Here is an 18,061-nt window from a genome sequence, read left to right as displayed (position 1 = left end):
TTTAATGAATTAAAAAGATCAAGCATCAGGTATTTGTTCAGTTTCACGTTTTTATTGTTTTACTCATAGTTTGAATTTAAATAATTTTTTTAGCTCAATTTATTGTTGATATGTTACTTGTCAAAGGGTTTATTTTATGATAGGAAAGTACGGACAGTCCCTTTGACCAATCCTCTACATATGGGGCATTTGCGTAAAGAAGGTGCACACTCTTTGCAAACCACTAAGTGACCACAGGGGATGAAGACAATGTTGACCTCCTTGTCCATGCAAACTTTGCATGTGCGCTCCTCTTGAAGTCTCCTCAACTGTTCCTCCATAGGCAAATCTGTGAACATAATGGAAAGAGTCAATCACTTTATACAAACTCAATGTTTCAGAGTGGGATCTAACTGATTCCCTTAGTGTGATGGCTAGAGATAAAAAGGGGCAAAATCAAAAGAAAACCTTTTCTCATGTTTGAATATACCTGAAAGATCTTGACTCGGTGATGCAGCTTCATTTGTCTGGGCTGAAATTGCAGTAAGAACAAAAAAAATAAAAATTGGTTGTCAATATTATGTAGTGATTCTATTTGTTGTGGATTTGTCCCTGCTCTTTTTAGGATCTTTTTAAAAAGGCATCACCATTTTTTAAAGTGATTCAAGTGTTCCTATCTACTGGCCTTGCTGTTTCACACTGACACAGACTAACAACATGTAACACTGAAAATTTACAGACACTATCTCATTATCTGATTCATATATTACATACCCATCAATTCTCTCAGCAGGTACACATCATTCTTTTTGATCCAGTTGCGGAAAACCTCTGCTGCGGCATTCCCTTTTGACAGGACTAAATCAATGAGCTGGCCTGTCTGCTGCTTGACTGAAGTGCAGTTACGAACAGTGTCATACTCTTTCTGTGAGATGACATTCTCCTCCAGAAGATGATCCATTAAGCTCTGGACACTTTTTAGACGCTGTGTCAAAGCAGCATGATGTTTCTTAAGGAAAGTAAAACCATCTGTAAAGAAACACATTGAGTGTTAAGATTCGGTCGAGTCAAACTCTTGAATCATTAGACTGAAAATACATTTTGTAGAAATACCTGAAGCCATCTCCTCAGCAAGAAGCTCTCGCTCCTCTTCTCTCTTCTCATCTTCTGCACTTAGTAAATCAGAAACCAATTCTTGAACAGTTTTGTAGTTCTCTCCACTTGTGAGAATTTTGCTCTGGACTGTTTGCTTCACAAGACTACGTTCGAATCCCATCTCTAACGCGGACTTAACCACGGGATTGTTCATCATCACTGCATCTTCTGAACGGTCTTCTCCAGGACCCAGGTGTATAACTACAGTTTAAAAAAATAAAATGAATGAATAGAAAACATGACAAAATACTGACTAAATGTAAAGGAAATTAATATCACATGAAGGTTAGCTCAATAAAAAAAAAAACTTACCAGGTGGATCAACAAATTCTCTTGAGTTGCTGTCTCCATTAGTCAAAAGCTGTAAAACGTAAACAAGGTGAGATATCCATCTGTGTACATAGTAATGTTTGAATAACAATTGACACCAGTATTTTTTACCATACTTGTTCAAATAGTCTGGGAAATCTTGCTTGAATCTGATGAACAAATTCTTGGCCCTTTTCTTGCAACAGGTATTCACATCTGGAAGAACATGCATGCATATTTAATATTCAGATTATATCATTATGGGACAAAAAAAGATGCCACTTATTTACCTTGGAAACCACTTTGCATGTTCTACCCATGGATCATCACCCGACTCCCAACATCTGAGTCCACCATCGCAACAAAAGCACTTCACGTCATCATTACGACCTACCAAAACAAACAGAAATAAAGAAATAGTTAAGCACAATAGTTAAACTTTGAATGACTTGTAATGTCTTTAAGACTCTTACCAACATAGTAAAACCCAGCTTTAGCCAACTGGTCTGGTCGAACAGGTATTCTTGAGGGCCAGTTGACAAATGTGAGCAGCCGTTCTTCACACTGTTGCATTGCTGAGTTGGATACATTTGAAAGGCCGCCACCAGATAACGGTACGTTATCTGCACGGTCGCCTCGAACAAAGCGGCAGTTGGGGTAATGCCTCTGGTGCTCAGATACTGCCCGGTCTCCTGGTTCCCAGTTGCTAAGCTGGCCACCACAACTGAAGCAAGCTACCCTGTCGCCCTGGCCAAGGTAGTAGAAACCAGCTATGGCGAGCTCAGCTGGAGTTACTGTAGCAAGAGTCCAATTCTGAAACGTGTCAAGGCGATCTTGTTCCCGACGCATACTGGGATTGTGACAAGCCGGCGGTCTCTGGTGGGACATATCCTCCACTCCACGGGAGGAAATGGGACTGGAGGGTGCCAGGTTACTGAATCCCATGTTTAGGTAACCCACCTGCTCCTCTGTTTGGCCTGAAGATGATGCCGCAGTGGTCGACACCCCTGTGGTTGCAGGGGCGGACAGCTGCAAGATGGCTACGTTGCGAAGTGGGGAAAAGGCTGAGTGGGAGGATGACAGGAGATTTGCGGTGGCGGGTAAACTCTGGATGAAGCTGCAGTTGGGAGACAGCTGTTTGTGGCGCTCAGCAGGGCAGTCGCCAGATTGCCAGTTGTCGGCCGTCGCATTGCAGCGGAAACACTGGACACGGTCACCTACTCCAGTGTAATAAAAGCCTGCCCGAGCGAGACTCCTCTCTGTCACTGGCGCAGTGGTGGGGAACTTCGCATATGTTGATATACGAAAGAGTTCTGATGAATTATCATACTGTAAATCTGCAGGGGCACTATTGCGACACAAACCCCTCAGGAAAGCACTGTTTTGTATAATTTCCATTTCAAACAAATTGGGGAAAGAGAAGGGGATGTCCAGCAGAGAGAAAGGCTTGAATACCCTCATTGCGTCTAGAGGATGAACTGTGTGATCAAAAGATACAAGACTACACAAACATCTAACCCTGCATGGAGAGAGTAAAACATTTTTTTTTACTTTATCCATGTCTTTAAAACATGACTCGATTACACAACAGAAGGGTTTCTTCAAAGAACTGGTGACATGTGCCCTGAACTAAATCAGCTTTATCATAATGTGATACATAAAACAAGCCACATCAAACAAACAGCTTGGTTAGATGAACAAGATGGATGTTATGCGATTCCTCCTCCATGGCAGCTCCTGAAGCTCATCCTGTGTCAATAAAAAATACACTGCAACTACACTGACCAAAAGACATTTTTAAATGACAAATGGTGGTTTCTTTATACCTTAACATATAGTCAATATGAAATCCAACATAAAAACACAAAAAATATGACCACAGGATGTGCCCATTCAAGCCTTTCTCTCTGCTGGATACCCCATGATGGGTGTCTAGTCGTCCATGACAGAACACATCATCTTATTGAAAAAATTAAATGAACTATTGAACAGATAAAAGGTCAATGCAGGAAGTATGTGCTTTCTTCCCCTTTACTGAAGGATCCTGAAAACAACACATAGAACCACATGATTAATTTACAGGTCTAAATGAATGTCTTCCTTTTCCCAGCATAGAATACATGAAGGGTACAGTTAACTTTCAACAGTTTTGCAAATCATAAAACGAAAATGTATCATATGTTAGAGCATGAAACAGAAGCTGTGATCATCTTTTCTTTTCTTATTGTGAAATGGCATGGGCATTTAACTTCGGACCTGTCCCAAATGGTACCATTCATGAGCATTTGTGGATCATAGAATGTCCCATTAATTATTTCAGATTTCAGTAAAACCATTTGTGCCCTTGATGTGCACTTATGCCAAGCACACACTGAGGCCCTATCCCAAATGAGCCTTTACTGTCTTCCTCAGTCCACACATTTGAGACATAATTTGATGTCTACTTCTACCAGAGTCAAAGCAACATTACTACTGCGGCACTTGCCTCAGTGTGTGAAACGGCATCTAAAATGAGAAGACGGGACTTGGTTTCATCCTTCGGGAATTGACTGGATTGTTGGAAGCTGGGGTGTTGCTTACAAAATTGAGAGAGATCTGAATGCCATTTTGCAGTTAGCTGTGAGGGTATTTCTGTCCTCTGAATTCACCTACGACACCCTAGTAGGGTTGCACGATTATGAAAAAAAAAAATCACAATTGTCCATTTTTACCTTGAAATTGTACTTGCGATTATTAAAGGGCAACTAAACACCTGGTCAGAGCCTGACTCCACCCACTGGCAATATTTGAAAAAAAGCTGAAAAGTGGGCAGAGCACAGCGGAGATAGAGGGGATGAACTGAGGGCGGGGCTGAGCGGGTGGGGCGTGAACATGAGACCCGCAGTGACGGATCTGACAGCTGCTGTCAGAGACGCTAAAATGGAGAGTGACTGTAGTGACGCAAGTAGCTTTGCAACTGAGCGTTCATTTGAAGTAGAGGACTTTTCTCCCCCACCTTCACCTGAAGTGGATGATGTCGAGGTGTCTGTGGCCTGAGCCACATCAATTCGAGCCGCAGGCTCAAACTGCAGTCTTAAGTCCCCTTTCAGCGCGAGCTGTGTGGAGAAGCCCATTTCCACCTCCATTGAGTTGGAGAAGCAATCCCGCGTAAAATGCACTTTGCACACTACAGCTCTAGGCGGGAACTCGCGGTCTTCCAGGCCATGTGTATGCAACCACTGGCCCCTAATTTTAAAGTCTGCTGGAAAACTATGCAGTCCAGCAGTGCTGTTGCAACCAGCAACACTACGCCTACGTACCATCCTCACCACTGTACTAAATACAGATAAATCTTCCCCTAACTTGAAGCTATCATAACTGATGCAATATATGCTCCTAACTAACTATGCTTCTAACAATACTAACGTTACACTAACAACTATACTAATTAACTACATAGGCTACACGAAATAATCTAAATAACTATATAAATGCTATGCTAAATAGATGCTATAATAGTCTATCCTGGTAGTTTTCAATACTCGCAATTCCAACTCCTGACTCACTACAGTCAGTGATTTTGACGGAACAAGATGGTTTTACGCCGCCTTCACACTGGCAGTTGAAATCAGCTCCGATACGGCAGCGAAACGACCGGAAGTCATTCATTTTCTATGGAGATTCGCAGACCGCATGCGAATGGGTCCGAACCAGGTGCGAACGAGTGCGGTGCGAAAAAAATTGTGTCCGTTGGCCATCCGGATGCGTTCAAAAAATTGAACTCTTGCGAAAGGCTATGGACGGTTCCTATCCGACAATTCCAGCGGAAGTTGGCGTTGCTATGGTACTGATAAACAAACCTGAATTCTTAACTTTTAATAAAATAAATAATGATTTTATAACGACAAGTTGTCATGTCATTTTTTCATTTTAATGATTTTATAACGTAATTTATGCAGTTAATATAATTAAATATTTAAATATTGTACAATTCAATGTTGTGGCCATTTTCCCGCTCATTCACATACAGCCAGAAAATTATATTATGGCTAATCGTAGACTTGTCAATGCTCTTGCTGTTGCTCTCCTATACTGGAGAAGCAAGCAAAAAAAAAAGAGATCCATGTGGGTAAAATACTACCTGGCAGAGAGGTATCAGTACGGGGAGTTTCACCGCCTGGTGGGTGAGCTGCGTCTGAACAACGGTGAGGATTTCAGGGAGTATTTCAGGGTGTCGCGCTGTCAGCCTTTCCAACCTTTCCGCCATTTTTGTTCTACTCGGTTCCGAGGCTTCCGACACTTTTCACCGTTGTGTACGACGTCCACTGGGGGCGTATTGCGTATTACGGAGCTGATTTCAACTGCCAGTGTGAAGGCGGCGTTACCCCCAATTTCCACCAGATGCGTAACGGCTGCGTTACGGCTCCGCTGCGTGACAGCTCCGTGTTCCTTCGTCCGTCAATACCCACCAGGTCCGTATTTGTTGCGGAACGGCTGCGGTCATGACTGACAGCTGACGTCACGATGCCCCATGTAATCTCGCGAATTCTGGTGTGATCGCGCGATATCTAGTTTCTATAAACAGAACTACCAAACCAGGAACAGTTTTCTATCCGAAGGAGTATAGGATAGAACTCTTTTCTTTTCTCTTTTCATTTCTTCATCCATCGCGTCAACGGGGTTAAAACTTCAACAAGCCTGTCTCCGCCCATTATGACGTTTTCAAGGTGTAGTGTAGGGAAATATGAGCGCCGTGTATTTTATTTTGAAAATTAAACGGATCTTTTATTTTGTTTCTGGCTGTTCTGTTTTGTCACTCGACTTCCTGTCCTGCGTACTCTGCCCTGTAGTGCTGCGGAGCGCTCCGGCATCCGGCAAAAATAGAAGCTCTGCGTATCTGCTCCGGAGGGCTGCGGATCGCCGGAGTCGGAACGCAGCTGTAACGCATTCAGTGGAAATACACTCATTGACTTTAATGGAAACCTATTGACTCCGCCGCCGTGCCGGAGCCGTAACGCAGCCGTTACGCATCTGGTGGAAATTGGGGGTCATACTGTCAAGGGGGTGGTAACTCGTACCGGGGGGGGGGGGGGGGCTGGAAACTGCTTACATCACCTGCCACCGCAACATCCAATAGGAAAAATCAACTGTAGTAGCCACCGTTCAACCTGAAGAGGGCAGCACTCAGACGTTTTTACACCATATATTGTATAATTAAAACACTTTATACTCAAATGTCAAAAAAGTTACTCGAATCAATGAACAGCACTAATAAAGCCCCATTCTTACAGATCATTAACTAAAAAAAGTTGGTTTAGTTACTCTTTAATTACGATTATCACAATTTACATTGAATGATGTTTATACCATTGTTTGAGGCAACTAGATTGCCATATTTTTATATGAAAATAAACTAGCTGAACACTCTAACTGAAAACTGTTTGTGTTTTTCTAGTTTTAAGCCTCAAGTGTCATTGCATTGGTTTCTTCTTTAAATGATCAAAAAAGTAAAAATATGAATGGTATTGTAGTGTTATACTAAAATTATAACAAATCATCTTAAGCACCGATATAAGTGGACTTTGAATGATTAATTGCGATTAATTAAAAGAGAGAGATTGCCTGAATGACTGAGCACATCCTCCATCAGGTACATCATACTGTATGTAGAATTGACACAGAGTGATCAAAATAGTGGTGGGTTTTTTTCACCCGGCCCCCCTCCTCAGACTTGACACACACAAAGGTTGCCAGATTGATGATACAAACAGGAATGGAGCTGGTTGCTGAAACCACGCCCACTTAAATTATGCAGAAGTTTAAATGGAGGAATTATTAAAAAAAAAAAAAAAACCACCCCCCTCACAGTTGTCACAGAGGGCAAAATTAGCTATACAGACCAAAATAATTTTTTGTACCAGGCTGTAAACATGTTTTTTTTTTCCTGCTGTAATGTTTTGCAGTTTAGCATGGGGAGTCTATGGGATTGACTTCCTGTTGGAGCCAGCCTCCAGTGGCCAGTCAATGAATTGCAGTTTTAGTCACTTCCGTGTTGGTTTCAAGAGAGAGCGGAAGGTGCCGCTTGGTTTCTCTCCGCAGTTTCCCCTTGCGTCAATGGCTCCACCCTCGCACCATAGTTGTGTTGCCAATACTGTTGTTGCGGGTTTAAGCGACCCCAATAACGTGATGTTTATCCCCTAAAATGCGAATTTATGTATTTTACCCATAGACTGTAAAAAAACATGGACGCTGTGTCCGTGCCATCACCTGTAGACTCCTGAAGAGTATTTTTGAAGCTCAGTGTGCAAAGGGGGCTGTTGCCATCTTGGCAGCGCATCACCGCATGACTTTCCCGGACAATCGAAAATGGGCAAAAAGGCGGGAGCTGGTTGCTGAAGTCACGCCCACCTAGCTCGATGGCAGTGTCAGCAGCAGCAATCCATCGGTCACTGAAGTGGCCACACCCTTAATTATGCAGAACTTTAAGGTTTAATATAATTCAAACGGATGAGTTATACAAAAAAAAAAAAAAAAAAATCAACCCAATCACTGTTATTATGAAGGGCAAAATTAGCTATATAGACCAAACCAAACTCATTTTTTGAACCAGGCTGTAAACGTTTTTGTTTTCTGCTGTAAAGTTGGTCATTTTAACTTGGCCAGTCTCTAGCGGCAAGTCGATGAATTGCAGTTTTAGTCACTTCCTTGTTGAGAAGGGTATAATTGCAGCCTGGAAATCTCCAAATAGGGGCGGGAATTCCAAAAACGGAGTGGGAACTCCAAAATGGGGCGTGGCTTCCTCCCATTGAGAGACAGGTGCATGACACGCATGCACAATTTTCCCCCCAATCCACTTCAGTGCAAACTCTGAGTCACAACCGATTATGAAGTTTTTATTGGTTGTGTCAGTTAAAGTGTTTCCTAAACTATGCAACAAAAAACGCTAACCCCTTAACCTACCAACACCTTACCTTAACCAGTGAAACAGATTGAATGGTGGGATTGGCGCTGAACAGTGTGGTAAAGAAAGTTGCAGTTCAGGAGATAAACAGTTAATAAGATTATGCGGTATGAGACTCACCACGCAATGGCACCTTTTTAGTTACACCCAGCATCACTACCCCCTCCTAGCCTGCGAATTTCATGCTCCGGGACGGCCCCATTGCTTTGAATAAAACTAAAGAGTAAAATCTTTCCCCTCTGCTGGGATGGCTCCTGAGTGATTCCCATTTACATCATGAAGCAGAGGTTCAAACTTGGGTCCAAACACCACTGGCCACAAGCTTTGGCCTCTGCTCTCATGGAGAACATTTATTTATATAGCATATTTTATTTTTAGATGAACTAGAAACAATGAATTTATAAATTTATTTTTAATTTTGAAATGCAAGTCAGTAACAATTGGCTGAAGCCCCAGCCAATGGTGAAAGTCTTTGCGAAAGGAGACCCCGCCCCATTTTGGAGGTTCTGCCCAATTTTGGAGTTCACGCCCCATCTCCTGTCTGCAGTTATACCCACTTATCCTTGTTGGCTTCACGAGAGAGAGAGAGAGAGAGAGAGAGAGAGAGAGCGGGAGGTTGCCTCTCGATTTTACCTCACTGCAATGTGATTTTTACTGGGGAATCCCCCTCGAAACCATAGTTTTGAGTAGCAATTGGGCAGGTTTTGTTGTGAAAACCTGGCAACCCTGCGCCATAGCTCGTGGACAGCAGAGATGATTCGTTTTAAAGGGGAGGGGAAGTTAACGTTTTTAATTAAAGATTACTAGGGCACATTAATAAAAATTAAAAAAAGAAGTTCACAGATAAATTGTTTATAATAAGCACTACCGTATTACATTGATTTCATGGTGACTTTAACTCAAATGACGTAAAAAAACTGACCTTTCATCAGAACTTATGGTTTTATGGAACCAGCCTTGTAAGCACCATAGACTGTAGGTAAGCACCGATCTATATATGATTATCTCTATTATAGATCAGTGCTTGTAAGTCGTACTTGTTGGATGACGATGACTGTTCGGAAAATTTTTATTTTTACCACTGAACTAAATAATGTTCTCAATTATAGATACTCGGTTTATACGCTTTGACAACCATTCCTTCTTATATTTGTTATCTTCCAAGTATTCCATTCAAAACACACAAAAAATTATAGGAGTAATTTCTGCCTAAAAAAACAGAACGCAAGTTTACTACTCATAAAAGGGTAGCCTAACCACATTGGCATCCTGTGTATCGCCGGTGTTAATTCTTTAGGTAACATTATTTGTCAGCAAGACTGCAGCAGAAGACTCTCTTCCGTGACGCTGCCATTTTATCGTTGACTAATGGTATAATCACACCAGACAACCAGTTATTCTGTTTCAAGGCCAAAAGCAGTCTATACAACATTTTAAAGGTAATCAAATCTTGATTTAGACCAACAGAGACTTTAAAAAAAAAAAGACCGACTCACCGATGCTAAAGAACAAAAACGTATTTTGTTCAGCACAAAATGTCCTTTCTTCTTAGAGCAAGAGGCGGAAATGACGTCACACAGTAACTGTCACGAATTTAAAGTGCAACAAATGTTTTTATTTTTTAAAGGTTAGATATTTATAATTTGTTTTCTTATACGGTCTGTCAGACAGTATTAGTCACATATTTATTTCTACATATTGTTTGTGTGTGTGTGTGTGTGTGTGTGTGTGAGAGAGAGTGAGGGAGAGATAGAGAGAGAGAGAGAGAGAGAGAGAGAGAGAGAGAGAGAGAGAGAGGAGGCAGGGGGTAGGGCGGGGCTCCGAAAGTTAAATTTCTCGACCGAATTCCGGGTCAAACCCACAGTTCCACGGGCCGTGAAGCTCTTCCAGTAATGTCATTATTCAGTAAAACATTGTTTGTTTGAGATGCGCCTCAATTCGTGTGAAATGTAGTCGAGGGTAGACGGCTGCAGTGAGGGGAGGAAGGAAATAAGCTCAGTGAAGACGGACCTCTCGAAGTGGAACTGAGACCTACGAGATCAAGGCGGATATCGCGTTATTCACATATAATTTCAGTTATGTTGTTTTATATTAAAATAGATATGATAAAAAACACATCCAAAGTGCTTGTTATTTAATTCCTAACGAAAGGCGTGTTTATCATCTATTATTACTAATACAAACATTTTAGATAGTGCTGGCATATGATTAATCGGACCCAAAATAAAAGTTCTTGTTTATGTAATATATGTGTGTACTGTGTATATTTATTATGTATATATAAATACGCACACATACAGTAGGCTATATATTTTGAAAATATATGTATGTACAAGCTCTTAGCGGAAAGCTGTTTGACAAGGTCCATGCAAATTTCCTGCTTGAGTTGAAGTCAGTTCACTGCAATCACGTTGCCTGGCAACTTGCATCTATTCACATATTTCCATTAAATGTGTTTGACTTAATGCAGTGCTGCACAGACTGATCAGCGAGTTCCTGCTTGCAGTAGGGGGCTGTAGTATGGAATTACATTTGCTTCAATAAAAATTAACGAAACTTTATCAAACTGAATGTAACTTTTTCAGAAACTATCAAAAATATGCCATTACAAAAGAGGAAAAACACAATGAAAATGAAAAAATTTAACAGGCTCTTCAAATATGCTTCATTCTTTGTTAATGTTTTTCAAAGATTCGTTTTTCACTAATCGTGGATTCTGAATGCATTGCCACAGATTTCGCTTACGCTTCGCAGTTATTCGTTGGTGTTTTAACATCATCTTGTGGGGGCGGGCTTAACAGTGAACATCTAGTCTGATTGGATAGTGAGCTTTTGATGGACAGGTGCTCTCTGTACAGATGTCAGTCAGTGGCGCACATATTGGAAAGCTCTCGCGGTGATTTGTATTACTAATTCACAAGCTAGGACCACGCCACAAACAAACTAAGAAACTGGGGAAGAGTAGAAAGAGGATGAAGGGGTCGAGGGAATGGGATGAAGGGGTCGAGGGAATGGGTCAGGTTGATCAGGGCATCTTGAATTGAGGGCTCAGAGAGACGATCAAAGGTCAAATATTATTTACATGTTATTTACAGCGCCCTCTCGCGGCTGTAGACGGTAATGTTTTGTCTTGGTTCATGTCAAATTAATTTTGATAAATAAGTCGCACCTGAGTATAAATCACAGGACCAGCCAAACTATGAAAAAAAGTGTGACTTATAGTCCGGAAAAAACACTACACAAGATCAAAGGCAGAGCAAATTCTAACAGTCCTTATAGCTTTCTTATTAGTAGATACTAAGATTACATTCAAATAGTTTTCCATTTCTTTTAGGAAAACAGAGAACACAGGTTTACTGAGAAGCCTGGCAAAATTTTACACTTGACAAACACACCAATATCATCTCAAAGTTTCTGAGTGTAGTGACATGACCAAAATAAGTGTACCATAGTTTCTTCAGAACTCTAACAAAAATAACTTGTAAGATCAATGTCAGATTTAAATCTTTGTATAAACTTCTTTACAGGGTATACCTGTGTATGAGCTTAAAATAAATTTCTTTCACTTTGTCTGTGATAAATTATTTTTGCGGTAGAGATCAGATTTAATCACCGCAAGAGCTTTCCAATATGCGCTCCACTGAGTGACGTCTGTACTTCCCGGTCAGAGAGCACCTGTCCATCAAAAGCTCACTATCCAATCAGAGTAGATCACTGTTAATCGCGCCCCGACGAGAGGTTTGTGTCAAAACACCAAACGAAAAACTGCAAAGCATAAACGAAATCTGTGGCAATGCATTCAGAATCCACGATTAGCGGAAACGAATCTTTGAAAAACATTAACAAAGAATGAAGCATTTTTGAAGAGCCTTTTAAATTTGTGCGACTGATTTCCTTTTTTTAATTTTCATTATGTTTTTCTTCTTTTGTAATGGCATATTTTTGATATTTTCTGAAAAAGTTACGTTCAGTTTTATAAAGTTTCGTTCATTTTTATTGAACCAAATGTAATTCCATACTGTAGCGAAGACATGAAGTTTGTGTTTGCATATTCTGTCTCTATCACAGTACATTTCATGCAGTATTCATAATTTGTTCTTGCAAATAATTAAATTAACTTTTGGTGTGCACACTTTATAACAGAAATTAAAACCATGCCCCACATGTTTTGGTAGACAGCAGAGGAAAATACAAGTATATGCTGTTGTTGACTGATGAATTTGAACATGGTTTGTCTTTAAGCATATGTAAAACACCAGACAGACATAAACAACCTTAAAAAACTTGAATTTCACCACAGTGTCTTTAAAAATTACTATTCTACAGTAAATCTATTTTGTGTAGAATCACATGAGGTTGACTAAATTTTAAGATTTTTGTATTCCTTTAAAAAATATTGTCAGCTTTTTCAAATGATCACCAACAAGATGATCCACCAACAAGGAGGATTACCTCATAAAGCACATTTACTTCAGTAAGGTTTACAATAAATTAAGAATAAAACATAAAATAATTTCCATTCACTATAATATTTATTGAATGAGCTCTGATGGTGACATATCCCACTCATAATCAACTACACATATATAATTATATATAAAAATCTTAACCCACACTTGAGTGGAATACTCAACTGATATCTCTTTACTCACCAGCTAAGAAGATGGCAGGTATCAAAAGGTATTAACAGAAAAATCTTGCTCTAGTCTCTAGTCAGAACGTGAAGTTCAGAACCGTGTAGGCTATGGTTGCATTATGACTCAATGATGACTCAAACCGAAACTACGGATTGTACGGGACTTTCCAGCAGCCTAACATAATTAAAGGCTCCATTCAGCTGCATTATTCCCAGTTTAGTCCTTCAGAAGCTTCCTGACTAGACTCATCCTTAGCATTACACACTAAAATAGCCTACTGATAATAAAACCATTTTTATTTTTTGACTTTCTATTTATGTAGGCTAATCACAGCCGTCTACAGTCTCCCAGTGGCTTACTTCTTACAAAGTAGTGATTGTAATTTACAACAAAAGATAACAATTGCTTTCATGTACGAAAACATATTTATTTTGTCTTAGATTTCATACTAAATTCAGACAAGCTCAGTACTGACTCGTTTTCCTTCAGTTTATTTTCGTGAATTGAAATGTGGATTGTGGGTGACGGATCTTTAAAATGCACCAGTGAAGGACGCGAAACAAATCTGCCTTCCGACTGACACAAACATTTTCGGTTTCTCAGATTTTTCTGTTTGAATAGTGATAAGTTTTCCGGACAAGCGGATGGAACTGAGCAAAAAAACGGTAACGTAATATATTTTTGGCCATGCACAGACACGTATGTTGATCATTTCGTAACAGTTGATAATGTTTTTTACGTTTTGGTGTGACATATATGCTCCACCCACTCGAAAATCTCATAGGCTAAAAACTTCCTTCAGCGACATTTGATGATGTAGCATGAGAGTCATGCAGTCTTCCATTTGAGAAGCCCCTACCCAATTTCGTAATTCCTACTAGTTCTTTATAAAATATAAAAATCGGTTCCCTTTCATGTTCACTTCAATGCTGCAACAATGGTGAGAACACCTTTGGTGTAACAAATGTCTGGAGACCTTATGCCATCTCGCCAATTCATTGGCTATTGGCTAATAGCGCTTCAGCACCGCCCAACGCATACAACACCTCTGTTATACTTTCCGTGTCCGCGAGTCCATTATGTACCGCTAGGTAGGCGTGACGTAAAAATAGTCATCGGAGAGTGTTCGCGGAGGCTCTGAGCAGACGACGGCATGCATCCTTTTTGTGCACATACACTTTCGATAGGATAAATTACAAGTTGTCTGCGTCCGTGCTGCCCGTGTTCGCTTCTGGATCGTTAATGCGGAAGTATAAAGCCTCTGTTATACATTTTTTGTGTGTAAATTCAAGACGCGGACACGGACTTCTTCCATTTATTCTCCTGAAAGCATACGCTGACGGTCCACTCTGCAACAAACATGTGAACAAACAATTGCCCAGAATTATTGCACATCTAGCTTTCTTTATATTCTTTTATTGACAGATTGGACAGGTTCGAGTAGCAATGGGCTTTTTCACACTGCCTACACATGTGCAATTGTGCTTTTGAAGTATACTGACCGCACGGTTGTCCGCTAAGAGCCTCCGCGCACCATAGCGGACACTGCCAGGGTGTGCCTGTGCCATCCACAGTGGCAGCTGGCACCCCTAAAAATAGATGCAGAATTATTTTTTATAGTCTCAATAAAAAATGTTTACTAAACTTGGACTATTTTTGTTTACTTAGAATATATATATATATATATTTAAATCAACCCTTTCACGCGTAAATTAAAAATATTTTAACTGACCCCTTGTTTCCATGGCGACGCGTCATGATTGTATTGTGACACACCGCGGCCACTAACAGATGTATCGGTATTCGTTTTATTTAGTTTTTCTTTTTTTATTAAAATACACAAACTTGCTTACCATGTCAACTATGTGATATTCCGATTCTTCGTTTAAAAACCTTTATACATTATCTTGATCTATAACGAGATGAGCGCTGCAGTTCAGAGTCCTGTCAGCCGGATTTAACGTAGCTACAGCACTTGAATTCCCCAGTTTCTCCCGAAATACATGAAAGTAAGTGGCTGTTGAACTGGACGAAGAATAGAGTAAACTTTATTGTTCTGCTATGTGTGTCTGATATATGAATAAAACACGTCGCTAAATTACATTTGAATAGATAGTGTTTGCTGCTTCCATAGACATCAGTGCAGAGGCGGGTAGAGTACCCAAAAACTGTACTCAAGTAAAAGTAAAAGTACTTCTAGAAATATTTACTCAAGTAAAAGTAAAAGTACTAGTCTTGAATAGTTACTTGAGTAAGAGTAAAAGAGTATCGGATAAATAAATAAATAAATAAATAAATAAATAAATCTACTCAAGTAGTTAGTTACTAGTTACTTTGGGTCATATATACTGAGCCTATTTTTATTTAGATATATAGATAAAATGTATGTAATGTATGTGTGCGTGTATAAATGTATATATTTCATCAGCCTTTACTCCAATTTATGTAATTTATAATAAAACCCTGTCTGTTTACTTAAGTAACAGATATAGGTTTCATGATATAACATATTTTTAATACGACTGACTTTATATTAAATGTGAATTTAACATTGAAAGTTAATGTGATATAAATATTGCTACTAATCTTTCATTGTTTAGAAAGAGAGCAAATAACATTTACATTATCAAAGATCATTTTCACTGACAGTCTAGATTTCAATCACTCATTAACAACTCCCATTAAAATCACCGAACCTGTTAACACTGTCAAATCAATATCTTATTTACAGATTCGTACACAGAATTCGCCAGAAAGAGGTATTCAGTCAGTGAGCGAGTGAAGGAAGCACCGGCATTTTAGCGATGACTCATCGGAACACCTCTGATTGGCCAATGCTTTAATAAGCTCAAAAGAATCATGTGTGATTAGTTATAATGCGCAGTGCTGTAAAAACACATCTATCTCTGGCTCAGCGCCAGCAAGCAATCACAGATCTGAATTTAGCAGCTGATGATATGACTTGCTGAACGTATTCGCACCGGTGTTATTGTATTAAAATTAATAAAATCTTAATTGGCTATTTTTTGTCTTTTGGAAGCTGCATTCAACTTGACTCCCCTCTGTTATAAGCCACACACGTACAACAAACTAATGTCAGAGGTATCGTGTACTGTAATCGAATGTAGCCCAAGTTATTACCTGTTAAACAGTAGACAGCACACGCACGCGGTGTTCATCTAATATGGATCTCCATCGCTAGCAAATAATAGCCTTTGCAGATTTGCTTTCAATTCAGTGTAGTTCCATAGCCACGTTTTCAACGCTGCTGATGTTCTTAAACGTTACAACTCTGAGTGAACTACTTCAGACGCTCAGCGCGTGCGGCAAGGAACTGAACGACTCATTCAAACTGATTCATGAACCAATTCACTCGTTTGCCAATTGGTTTGATCAAGCCTTTGAACAGAATTGACTCAAAAGAATGAATCATTCGCGAATGGGCATCGCTCATTGCCCAGAGAAAAGTAGACGGCGCGTTTGGAATAAACTGAAGCATTTATAACATTTATTGCATTAAGATAAAGTAACGAGAGGAGCGTCGCCCATAGTAACGAAGTAAAAGTACAGATTTTTCCCCAAAAATTTACTCAAGTAAGAGTATAAAGTACCCATCTTTAAATATACTCCGAAAAGTATTAGTTACCCCAAATAATTACTCAAGTAAATGTAACGAAGTAAATGTAACTCGTTACTACCCACCTCTGCATCAGTGTGTATTGTACAAACTACCAATGTATTGTTTTACTAGTGATTATGTATATTTAAATGTATGAAACCTAAAATAAACACTATGTGGTTGAAAACACTGCATATTAATTGTGATATATGACTCTGGCTCAGTGCCAGCCAACGCGAGAAAGCTGTTTGAATCTGGCAGTTCTGTGATGCCACTGAACATTCTAAATCATACTCTCAGGGGCACAGAAATAAGAATCCAATATATGTTTTTTTATTTATTATTAAATGCTTGTAGAAGATAACAGCAAAACACACACACAAAAAAAAAAAAACACAAAACATTAACAACAGTCATTGTCATTAATTACAACCATACTCCAGACTAAGTTCAACCATACTAAGTTCCTTCAGTCTTTCAGTCCAGATTAAGTGCCAAGTCCTTAAACACAGCCACTGTTCTCATAGCTTTTAAGTTTTTAGATAACTCAATAGACTCAAATCTAGGAGAAGTACCGTATTTTAATTTGATTGTACTTTTACAATTATAATAAAGGGTTCTTACAGCCTTGCAAAAATACTCACCAAAACCAAACTTTTGTACTGACTTAAAAATAAAATGATGCTCTACGGAGTCAAAAGCTTTATAAAAATCCAGGAAAAGAATAAAACTATTGTGTTCCACCAAATTGCTATAATCAAATAAATCTAAAACTAATCTAATGTTATTCATTATGTGCCGGTCTCTCATAAATCCAGATTGAGTCTCATCTATAACGCTATCCAAACAATCTTTAAGTCTTTTAGCAAATATTATGGCAAAAAATTCATAATCGTTGTTAAGGAGTGTGATGGGCCGCCAATTGTCCAAATTAGTAAGATCTTTCTGTGGTTTAGGAATTAGTGTGATGATACCCTGCGTTAACGTAGGAGGCAGAGCTTCTTTATCAACACTCTCTTTATAAACATTTGTTAAAAAAGGAGAAAGTTCATTAGTAAATAATTTGTACAGCTCAGCTGTAAGTCCATCACATCCTGGGGATTTATTGTTTTTCAAGCTCTTGATTGCGCTTTGTACTTCCTCATGAGTTAAAATTCCATCACAACACATTCTATCACTGTCCAAAATAACTTTAACATAATTAACTGTGTCCAGAAACAAATTCGACATCTGCTCTGTACATTTTGAGCTATACAGATTTTTATAAAAATTGGCACTGAAATTGGCTATATCCTGTGGATCTTTTATAATTTTGCCATCAACAGATCATTTCTCAACTGTAAAAAGGGTAAAATTTCGTTTTTTAAACTTAAAGAAATATGCAGTATTCAGTTCACCTTTTCGAGCCATTTTTTCCATAAG

At 39.3% G+C, this 18,061-nt stretch overlaps 1 protein-coding gene across 2 annotated transcripts; it reads right to left on the bottom strand.

Annotated features, from left to right (window-relative positions):
- Nucleotides 1–30: 30 nt before the first annotated feature.
- On the bottom strand, nt 31–3,514 carry LOC132117211 (baculoviral IAP repeat-containing protein 2-like). 2 transcript variants are annotated; one of them, XM_059526338.1, is made up of 8 exons: nt 1,917–3,514; nt 1,734–1,833; nt 1,581–1,659; nt 1,447–1,495; nt 1,093–1,335; nt 754–1,008; nt 470–511; nt 31–328 (listed from the first exon to the last, which is right to left on the bottom strand). In XM_059526338.1, exons 1-8 carry the CDS (start codon nt 3,001–3,003, stop codon nt 135–137), a joined length of 2,049 nt encoding a protein of 682 aa, XP_059382321.1. In that variant the 5' UTR covers nt 3,004–3,514; the 3' UTR covers nt 31–134. The 2 variants fall into 2 exon arrangements, with proteins under 2 accessions (XP_059382321.1, XP_059382322.1); XM_059526339.1 differs by lacking the exon at nt 470–511.
- Nucleotides 3,515–18,061: the final 14,547 nt, after the last annotated feature.

The sequence above is a fragment of the Carassius carassius genome, chromosome 36, assembly GCF_963082965.1.
Source record: "Carassius carassius chromosome 36, fCarCar2.1, whole genome shotgun sequence".
Taxonomy (NCBI): Eukaryota; Metazoa; Chordata; class Actinopteri; order Cypriniformes; family Cyprinidae; genus Carassius; species Carassius carassius.
The sequence above is the reverse complement of the archived record's forward strand: the minus strand, read 5'-3'. Positions and strand labels throughout refer to the sequence as shown.

Excerpts from the sequence above, each read along its gene's own strand:
- LOC132117211 (XM_059526338.1), bottom strand. The coding sequence starts at position 3,003 with ATGGATAAAGTAAAAAAAAATGTTTTACTCTCTCCATGCAGGGTTAGA. Across the intron at positions 1,834-1,916 it reads AGCTGGGTTTTACTATGTTG|GTCGTAATGATGACGTGAAG; the intron begins GTAAGAGTCTTA and ends TTGTTTTGGTAG. Across the intron at positions 1,336-1,446 it reads AGAATTTGTTGATCCACCTG|TTATACACCTGGGTCCTGGA; the intron begins GTAAGTTTTTTT and ends TTTAAACTGTAG.